The sequence below is a fragment of the Brassica oleracea genome, chromosome C7 (assembly GCF_000695525.1).
Source record: "Brassica oleracea var. oleracea cultivar TO1000 chromosome C7, BOL, whole genome shotgun sequence".
NCBI classification, from domain to species: Eukaryota; Viridiplantae; Streptophyta; class Magnoliopsida; order Brassicales; family Brassicaceae; genus Brassica; species Brassica oleracea.
Window position 1 is genome coordinate 22,585,955 of NC_027754.1, and position 11,260 is coordinate 22,597,214.

An 11,260-nucleotide genomic window follows, 5' to 3' on the forward strand; every position below is an offset into this window, starting at 1 on the left:
TTTGGATTATTTTAAGGAGCTCTTCAAATCTTCTAACCCCCCTAGCTACCAACCTGTGTTTCAGAGTATGAGACCAAGAGTGACAGATTCGATGAATCAGAGGTTATTGGCTGCTGTTACAGATAAAGAGATCAGAGATGCAGTTTTTGGCATAAAATCTTCGAGTGCTCCTGGCCCAGATGGGATGTCGGGCCTCTTCTTTCAACAATATTGGGGAGAAATTGGCCTCAAAGTGTCCTTTGAAGTGAAGAGATTTTTTGAAAGAAGAAGGATGCCAGTGGATTGGAACTTCACCTTTATCTGCCTCATACCAAAAGTACAAGATCCGGAGACGATGACTGACTTACGGCCGATCAGTCTCTGTTCGGTCTTGTATAAAATCATCTCTAAGATTATGGTGAAACGGTTGAAGCCCATTCTTCCTGAGCTTATCTCGGTCAATCAATCAGCCTTTGTGGCAGAGAGACTGATCACTGATAACATTGGCATTGCGCATGAAGTGGTACATGGCCTTAGAGTCAATCCGATGCTCATGTACGACGGTATGGTGGTGAAGACCGATATGTCAAAAGCGTATGATAGAGTCAAGTGGAGTTATCTGAGGAGTTTGTTGGACGCTCTTGGGTTTGATGCGAGATGGATCTCTCTGGTCATGGAGTGTGTTTCATCAGTTTCCTATGCGGTGCTTATGAACGACCAGCCTTTTGGTTTGATCAAGCCTCAACGGGGTTTGCGCCAGGGTGATCCGCTATCCCCAAATTTGTTTGTTCTTTGCACTGAGGGACTTACCCATTTGATGAATTATGTGGAAAGTCCTTCTCTCCTCTCAGGCGTAAAATTTGCAGAATCAGGGCCCTCAGTGAATCATCTCTTGTTTGCAGATGATAGTTTGTTCATGTGTAAGGCGACTCAAGCTCAGGCTGTGGCTCTTCATGAGGTGTTGAAGGTGTATGAAAGAGCAACTGGACAAACTATCAATTTACAGAAATCGGTAATCTCTTTTGGAGATCAGGTGGATTCCATGTCTAAGCTTGCGATTCGAGGGATTCTTGGCATTGATAATGAAGGAGGATCTAGCAAGTACTTAGGTCTGCCTGAATGCTTCAGTGGATCAAAAATTGAACTGCTGGATTATCTTCGAGGGAGGGTTAGTGGCAGGTTGAATGCGTGGTACCTAAGGAAGCTATCACAAGGGGGGAAAGAAATTTTATTGAAAACGTCGGCCTCTGCTCTGCCTATCTTTGCGATGTCAGTTTTCAAGCTTCCGAAAACGCTTTGTGCAAATATTTCAAGTGTGATGGCGAATTTTTGGTGGGGATCAGTTTGCCAAAGGAGAGTGGAGGAATGGGTTTCAGAGATTTGGAGGCGTTTAATCAAGCTCTCTTGGCAAAGCAGGCGTGGAAAGTACTCTCTGAACCTAATTGCTTGCTGGCTCAGATGCTTAAGAGCAGATATTTCCCTCGCACAGGTTTTTTGGAAGCCAAATTGGGTGATAGACCGTCCTTTGCTTGGAGAAGTCTGCTCTTTGGAAGGGACCTCCTCGCCAAGGGCCTGCGGAAAAGGGTGGGTGATGGGAACTCTATCTTTGTTTGGACTGATAAATGGATGGAAGATGAAGCGGATGGTTTTGGCCTTCGTGCTCCGTGGATTAAAAACTGCACTTTCAATGTTAATCTGAGAGCTAGGGAGCTAATTGATTTTCAGAGTAGAAGATGGAACCTTCAAGCTCTTGAGGAGGTCTTCGTGCCTTCCGACATTCAGATCCTGATCAAGAACCAACCGGTGGTTTCTAAGGAAGATTTTTAGGTTTGGAAATTCAATAAATCTGGAGCTTACTCGGTCAAATCTGGTTACTGGTTGGCGGCTCGGGACAAATCCAAAGAGCTACGAAGAGTTATGGAGGCTCTGCCTTCGATCAATGTACTTAAAGCCAACACTTGGAAGGTTCAGACGGCTCCTAAGATTAAGACCTTCATTTGGAAGGCTCTTTCGCAAGGTCTGCCCGTTGCTGTATGCTTAATAGAAAGAGGTATGAAATGTGATGACAGATGTCAGTTGTGTGGCTTTGAGGGTGAATCAGTGAACCATGTGCTGTTTAGTTGTCATCTTGCTCGAATATGTTGGGCTCTCTCCAACATCCCGTGCCCTCGTGGGGGATTTAGTGTATCGTCGATCTATGAGAACATCTCATACTTGTTGAGAATCAGACCTGTTGGAAGGTATGGAGCGGACTCTGTTCGAAGCTGGCCGTGGCTTCTTTTGTTTTTGTGGAAGAACATGAACTCCTTTATTTTCGAAGGTAAAACTTTTGAAGCTGAGGAAATTGTTGTGAAAGCAAAACAGGAAGCTGAGGTTTGGTTCTTAGCTCAACAAGTGCATAGTGGAATGGAACTAGAAGAGGAGAAGGTAGTTTCTGTAACGGTTCCGTGTTCGTTGCAGAATGTTCCGGTTGGTTGGGTTCAGTGTGAGTTTGCGATGGATTGGGCAAGCCGAGGTGAGAGCATGGGAGCTTCATGGATTGTAAAAGATGAGAAAGGTAAAGTCTTGGAGCATAGTAGGCGTGCATTTGTGGAGGTAGGATCATTGACAGAGGCTAAATTGCAATTGTGGTTATGGGTTCTGGAAAGTATGAGAAGTTTGAAGAAAAAGAAGGTTAGGTTTGTCTCATCTTTTGGGGACCTGATAGAAGCAATTGAAAAACCTTCCTTCTGGCCTGCTTTGCAGTTTGAGGTGGGAGAGATCAAGAGAGAGCTGCAGGCTTTTGAAGCGTGGGAACTAAGGATTGGGTCTTGGAATACAATCAGATGTGCATTCTTCATTGCTCAGAGTGTGAGGAACTTAGGTCTCACTCAGTCTTATGTAGCTGCTGGTCATCCAAGATGGTTGGATCATATCTATGCGAATGACAGAAGTGCATCTGGTGGTAACTAATTAGTTTGCTGATTTTTTGGTATCCGCCTTTGTAGGCGTGGATGTGTAGTTGGATGAGTCTTTCTAACCCTTTTTTTTGTAGTGATTGTGAAGCAAGTTGTGTTGCTTGACTGTGTTGTTGTATGGAACCAAGTTAGTATATATATGATTTCAATTTGGGAAAAAAAAAAGAAGATGATTATCCATTTACTTACCACCTTTGACCAACCAACGTACCATTATTTTATGTATTTCTTGACTGTATAAATATGGTACTTCTCCTTCATTTGTACGATGACCAAGACAATATAAGATCATAAAATATAAAGGATTCATCACTCGTCTCTCTCTCATACACGATACATATATACATATATATATTCATAAAATATAACTTTGCTTCTTATTTATTACACAATACATTATCAGCACGAACGCTCTCCTATCAGCGAAAACCAAACGAGATAAGTTTTAATTTCTATCTTTCAACATACTTAATTTATTTAAATTTTGTTATTGTTCCGGAGTGAGAGGCTAGATCTTCTCCGTTTATTTTTCGGGACGATAGGCGTTGCCTTCCCCGACTAATCGTTATGGTAGGCTATGCCTTCATAATCAGAGAAACACGTGGTAGGCTTTGCCTACGTGAATTACAAAAAAAAAATGGGGGGGGGGAGTCAAAAATGGTAGACTAAGTCTCCTCAGACCTTGGAAAAAAAAAAGGTTAATATGGTAGACCCTGTCTCCTCAAACCTTGATAAAAATGATCAATATGGTAGTCTATGAGTCATCGGATCATGTGGTAGGCTAAACCTCCCAATTTTATTTATGTTCTTTAAATTTATGCAATTTAATTTTTGCATTTATTTTATGCCTTTAATTTCTGCATTAAATTCTCGTCTTTGTTATATATTTATAATATCATTATATGAATAATGTTATCAAGTGAATTTTGACAAATCTCAAAGTAGATTCCCTTGATATTACGAGAAATAATTATACGACTTGGGCAATGGGTGTAGAAATACACCTGAGAGAAAATGAGCTTTGAGAAATCATCGATAAGTTGAAAACTATATCAGATGAGAAAAAGATAAAGCCATGATAATTTACACCACTTTGATGATGGTTTATGAGATGAGGTGTATCATGAGAAAAGATCTAGGAAATCTTTGAATAATTAAATCCTTGAAAGAAAGGATTGGCCAATTTGTTGGAGTTGATGTAAATCCTCGAGAATTGAAAAGAAAAGAAACTCATCATACTAAACCATCAAGTCGGTCCTATTAGAAAAGGACGAGGGTGTAGATGCGGCTGAAACCGCTATCATGTTCGTGGAAGAGGACAAGGAAGAAGATTTCGTCCCTATGAGAATAATGAGAACTTCCACGAAAATGAAAGTAGTCAGGTGATAAAAGGCAAACAAAAAAAGTTTGCTATAGATACGGCCAGAAAGAAAATTGGATACGTAGTTGTCGTACGCCGAATATTTAGCCGATCTATATCGAGAAAAAAAAGAAAAAGAGAAAGGAAGTATATTAAACTTCGTCTCTTATGAGCCCGAACCATCTTTCATAGCTTGAATACTCATCTTGATGATTCAGATTTTCTGGTTGGTCCATATAATAAAAATAAAATTTCGATTTGATATGAGAATTATCTTCCTGAGTAAGATTTTGAGATTCAGGATGGAGATAAATATACCTGGCTGATATTGGGTCATCGTACATGACTACTAAAGGTAACAAATATTTCTCCTCTCTCAAAATAAATAAGTATAGTATCTAATAATATAAACATATTATTGGCTCTAAATGAGTTTATGATGAAAAGACATGAATAAGAAAAAGATGGCAAAATTATAAATGAGTGGTAAACCTGAAGTTTACTGATATATAGCCACCTCCAATAATGTTATCGACATTATTGTGAAATACTGAAAAACTAGGAGTTTTTCACATATAGCATGTCTTAAAGAAAATAAAGGAAACCATCAAGGGTAAACAAGTGCACTATATGTGATTTCTTTAAGCAGACCCTAAATTAAGATATCACTCTAAAGGATTTGAAACTTAATTCATCCCAAAATGGGAAAACTGAATATGTTATTGGTTCTAGAGTGGGATTCGGTATGAGATTTTAGACATGAAGTGTCATCATCTCGAGGGGGAGAATTAAAGAATCCTAGGGAGTGGAACATTGAGAAATTATGTTCGCACTTGAAAAAGAACTTGAAAAAGTAAATTCAAGTAAGATGATCCCCATGATCGGGTGTAAACATGCAGTTGTGCATGTAATAAAGACATATACAATCCAAAAGGATAAAGTATATGGATAATTAGAAATATGCTCGCAAGTTTGCTAGAAGCATATGATAATCTGGTGGAATGAGATATATGAAATGGATTACAATGAAAAGTAGGATAATCCATTTACAAAATGTCTGCCAGACATTTTGATGAAATAATGAAATCTCATATTCCAGCTGAAAATGCTCCAATAAGAAGTGTCCTAAAAGGATAATATATATAAGTGTCCTAAAAGGATGATATATGAGTCTAAGGCACGCTAGAGACGTGATAGACCACTTTGGTTCCAAAGAATCATCGAAATGGAGCAAAAATATAAATAGAGGATGAATCTCATGATGAGACCGTTGATATGGTTAATATAATAGTCAGGTATCTGGATAAATCATTAATGATGATAAAGAAATCTCGATTAACCATATCAGTACGGGTAAAAAGATGGAACAAAAGAGAAAATGGATTGTCGACAATAAAATGAAAAAGTGCTATATAAATAAGGATTATGAATCTACCTCTATGTATGAGGGTAGAGTGAATTGATTGGCCATCAATTCGATATAAAGCTCGTTAGAAAAACGAGAAATGTTTGGACCAAAAGTCCAAGGTATATATTTCTCCAGATAATGAAATGAAAGATGACCTTGGGTATGAAAAACGGCTTGTTCCAAGGTCACTGGAGAAAATCTAAAATAGATGCAGTATATTGAAATGTCTGGCAGGACATAAACGACTTGAGTTGCATCTTGATATTTAGTAGTCCCTGGAGAGTTAAAGATGCTCTCGGGAATGTATAAAACTCTGGAAGAGTTAGAACAAGCCGTATATAAGGTATCTTGAACCGGTAACTGGTTTACGGCACGATCTGCCGATTTCCATTTTAATAAAGATGAATTTCTAGCGTTAGGGGGAGGAATTAGAGAAATTCCTAAAGAGATTACACGGTGTACACAGTCGTTGTTACACCTTGACACCCCCCTCCCCCCTATGAATTAAAGAGAGTTGGAAATTCAGGAAATTGTGCATTTTCATAATTTGGCAAACCAATTACCAAATGTGTTCACAGATACGACATGGTATACCCGCTAAAAAAGTTCCATCAAGAGTTGATGTTCCTAAAGAAAAAACTGATGGAAATAAAATGAATGAACTTCGGGTTCAGTTAAAGAGGGGGAGACCAGCGGGTTCTAAAGTTAAAAATCCCCGAAAGAAAAAAAAAATTGTTGAGCAAAGCAAAAAGGTTCGGGAAGAACCTGATATTGAAAGATGTCTGAAAGAAGACATAAATGGAAAGGTTCCAGAAGAACCTAATACTGAAAAATGTCTGAAAGAAGGCATAGATGAAAAGGTTCAAGAAGAACCAAATAAAGATAGCGATCCAGATGACGAGAAGGGAACAAAAAAGTATGAGATTTCCATCAACTACGCCCTTGATGAAAAGTAATAGATAAAAGATGTTGATGGAATGTTCTCTTTTTCTGTGTCCAAAGATATCGATCATGAAAATGATGATCCCGATCCAAGGTCCATTTTGGAATGTTAAAAGACATGATTGGGAGGAGTGGCAGAAGGCCATTCGAATTGAATTATTCTTCCTAAATAAAAAGAATGTCTTTGGACCTATAGTCATAACGCCTGAGAATATAAATCTTGTTAGGTATAAGTGGGTAGTCGTGAGAAAAATAACACAATATAAAGCCTGATTAGTTGTCCAAGGTGTTTCTCAGAGACCGGGAATTGATTTTGAGGAAACGTATTCCCCGATAATGGATGCAATTACGTTTAGATTTTTGATGAGCCTAACGGCGTCTAAAAATCTTGAGATGCATCTCATGGACGTTGTGACTGCATATTTGTATGGATCGTTGGATAATGATATATATATGAAACTCCCTGAGGGAATGAAAATGCCAGGGGCATTGAAAGAAAAATCCAGGGAGATTTGTTCGGTCAAGTTACAGCGATCACTTTACGGATTAGCATGTGGTACAATCGCTTAAGTGAATATATTTTGAGTAAAGGATATGTGAATAATGCGATATGTCCATGTGTTTTTATAAAGAAATCGTCATCTGGCTTTGTGATCATTTTTGTATATGTAGATGACCTGAACATGATTGGAACTCACAACGAGGTTGATGATGCACGGACTCATATGAAAGATGAGTTCAAAATGAAAGATTTCGGAAAGACAAAGTTTTGTCTTGGGCTCCAGATAGAGCATCTCCGAGAAGGGATATTTTTGCATCAATCAAACTATACGAAAAGGTTATTGAAACGCTTTCGTATGGACAAAGTGACTCCTTTGAGTACTCCGATGATTTGTAGATCTCTCAATGTTGAGAGTGATCCTTTTAGACCATGCGGAGATAGCGAGAAGATATTAGGTCCAGAAGTATCTTATATGAGTGCTATCGATGGGTTGTTATATCTTGCAAACTGTACCAGACCAGATATAGCTTTTGCTACTCAGCTATTGGCGAGATATAGTTCTGCTCCTACTCACAGACACTGGGATGGAATAAAGCACATATTTCGTTACCTTCAAGGTGCAGTTGATTTAGGGTTAATGTATTTTAGAAAACCCGAGTTTGGTATGTTTGGTTTCGCAGATGCAGGATACTTATCAGATCCTCATAAGTCTCGATCGCAAACCGGCTATGTTTTTACAATTGGTGGAACTGCGATCTCTTGGAGATCCCTGAAGCAAACTCTGGTTACGACTTCTTCAAATCATGCAGAAATTATAGCGCTTCACGAAGCATGCCGAGAATGTGTGGCTTAGATCAATGAGTCATCACATACAAGAAACTAACGGAATAGAAATAAAGAAGGAGCCGACGAAAGTTTTTGAAGATAATTCGGCTTGTGTCACTCAACTTAAAGAAAATTACATCAAGAGCGACAGGACAAAGCATATTCCTCCAAGATTTTTTCCGTATATTCGGGAGCTCGAGAAAAATAAAGAAATGGACATTGAGTATGTACAGTCATGCGACAATCCGGCTGACTTGCTCACGAAAGTTCTTCTTACTACAACATTCCGAAGACACGTATACGACATCGGAATGCGGTATTTGCTTGACCTATAAGGAAAAAACTAAGTCCACTATTCTCAGGAAGAAATTACGGCAGTGTACTCTTTTTCTTTCTTCACAGTTTTTATACCACGGGGTTTTTCCGTGATTAGGTTTTTAACGAGGCACTACGTAATAGAAAATGGATAATCAAGGGGGAGTGTTAAAAGATAATATAGAAGATGAATATCCATTTACTTACCGCCTTTGACCAGCCGACGTACCATTATTTTATGTATTTCTTGACAGTATAAATATGGTACTTCTCCTTCATCTGTACGATGAGCAAGACAATATAAAATCATAAAATATAAAGGTTACACTAGATTTTGATCCGCGTTTAGAAAGCGCGGATTTATTTTTGAAATTAAATAAATTTTTCTTATAAAATTTTTATATAAGATAATATATAGGTTTGGGTACATTTACCCGGGTGCACTGAACCATACCAAACTGGAAAAAACCCAAAATTAAGCTAAATATCTTAAATAACCGAGCATATCATATATATTTGGAATCGAAAAATAGAAACCAAATTAAAAACCAAATGAGTACTTAAAATTTTAAAATACAAATTATATACCAATTAAACATAACTAAACCATAAAAAAATTATACTATTAATGAAACTATATGTGGTAATAATCACATCTTTTGTAAACATATTTGAATAATCTGTCATATATTCATGGTAATTTATTGTTAGAGTAATTATATAATAGATTATTGGAGAATTATAAATGAGTTCTAAATTATGTAAAGTATTTATATAGTTAGAAAAATATAAGGTAAGACCAAATAAATAGTTAAATCTAATGAAATGATCCAACAACTTAAATAGATGTTTTAGGACTGCTTCCCTTTTAATTTTAATAGTATAGATCACTCGTCTCTCTCTCATACACGATATATATATATATATATATTCATAAAATATAACTTTGCTTCTTACTTATTACACAACATAAATAATCAACCACTAACTTCTTCGCACCCATGACTCAGCTTCTGGATCATCCACATTATTCTCCTCACACACTGGCTTAACGGACTCCTTGTTCTCTTTTGTACCTTCCTCCTGGAAACACCAACACACAGAGGCAGACCCAGCCAAGGAAAGGGTGTGGCATGGGCCTCATACTAATTATTTTTTATAAAACCTTTGGTACAAAATTTATTATAGTAAATTTAGTTTAATGTGTTTTTACAGTATGTGCTACATGCTTTGTATTTAAAAATCCATATACTAAATGTTTATAACATTTTGTGCCCCGTGTTATATAAATTTATGGGTCCGCTCCTGCCAACACATAACCACTACCATTGTTGAATAATCACCTCCCCATTTAAAATTTAGTTATGTTTCTACTCAAAACCAAAACATATCAATTCCTTGTTGTATGCCTCCATGTTCGTCTTGTATTCAACTTTGCGCTTGTCAGCTTTAGCCACGTAGGGAGCCTTCTCCTAAAAATATTTGTAGACCTCAATAGATTAAGATATAGTCAAACACATAACACTTAAGATAGCTTTAGATTAGATAACGCAAAGAGCCAGACAAGGATTTCCACTTTGATCCACCAGCTTTCCCACTTATCCATTGAACTGTGTGGTCAGTATAGATTCAGATAACAAGCATGTACTATTACATCACATCGACTAGATCGCAAGAGATAACACTCACAGCAGCCACAAATTTGTTATTGGGATGTTCCTTCTTGTAAGTCTGGCGGAAGCCCTCCCTTTCAAGGTAACAAAGCCATAAACAGTCTTAGCACACAGAAGTTAAGCAAAATCGATTTAGGATTTAATAATAGAATCTTTACAGACAACACAATTACTAACGGGGGATCACATTAAGAACAATCGCAACCTAAATTAGTATAATCAAATGTTCTTGACTCGAAGATAGCAAACTAAGGTTGAAACTAATATCACAACACTGAGAATCGGATGAAATGATTACATGAAACCGATCTGGAAAAATTCACTATCCATGGAAGCTACTGAACGCAAAAATATGAATATATAAAAGGCGATGTTTACATGAAAACTAAGAAAACACTTACTGGCCTCTTTGGTTTCTTTGGATCCGTAGCAGCAGGTTTGCCAACCTTAGCAGGCATCTTGTTCAAAGAGAGCCTATTAACAACGAGAATTAAGTGAGGAACGATACAAAATGATCTGTAAGAATGAGATATAGGAACTAACTATAAGACTAAGGGTCTGTTTGTTTCTCCATCTGAATGAGCCATCTCGATGAAGATAGAGTTTTGTTTGTTTAGGCACTAAAAATGCAACTCATTCAGATGAATCATCCGGATCACTTTTGGAAATTTAGGCTTAATTTTAAAGTCCATTCAGCTGAACCAATTTGGATCATTTGAATGGAAATGGTTCATTCAAAATGGTATAATGTCTATTATACCCCTAATGTAATTCATAAATTACAAACCTAAACATAATATCATTTTTGTCACAAACGAAAACTGACAAAACTACAAAAACACTTTTTCTCATGCTAAAAACTACTTTTTCACGCTAAAACCCCAAAACGCATTTTTCCGCTAAAATTGCAAAAAAATGTTTTTCCGTCAAAATTGCAAAAACGTGTTTTTCCGCAAAAACCGAAAACATGATTTCATGCCAAAATCACAAAAAAATGTTTTCACGCCAACACCCCAAAATACAATTTTCCGTCAAAACACAAAAAACACGTTTTCCCGCCAAAGTCGCAAACCGTGTTTTCCCGCCAAAATTGCAAAAAACGTGTTTTCCCGCCAAAACCGAAAAATCTCGTTTTCCCGCGAAAACCGTAAAAACGTGTTCCCGCCAAAAACGCGTTTTTCCGCCAAAACCGTAAAAACGTGTTTTCCCGCCAAAACCGCAAAAACGTGTTTTCCCGCCAAAACCGTAAAAACGCGTTTTTTCGCCAAAACCGCAAAAACGCGTTTTCCCGCCAAAACC

At 37.5% G+C, this 11,260-nt stretch overlaps 1 protein-coding gene across 4 annotated transcripts in view; it reads right to left on the reverse strand.

The window, feature by feature from the left end:
• Nucleotides 1–9,335: 9,335 nt before the first annotated feature.
• Nucleotides 9,336–11,260, reverse strand: part of LOC106303545 (high mobility group B protein 2-like) — a 4,409-nt gene continuing 2,484 nt past the window's right edge. Inside the window, exons 3-5 of one of the 4 annotated variants that reach the window (XM_013739806.1) lie at nt 10,363–10,435; nt 9,978–10,035; nt 9,336–9,760 (exon numbers count right to left, since the gene is read on the reverse strand). In XM_013739806.1, coding sequence (XP_013595260.1) covers nt 9,994–10,035; nt 10,363–10,435 — 115 coding nt within the window. In that variant the 3' untranslated portion in view covers nt 9,336–9,760; nt 9,978–9,993. The other 3 variants (XR_001262498.1, XM_013739808.1, XM_013739805.1) reach the window with 3 other exon arrangements.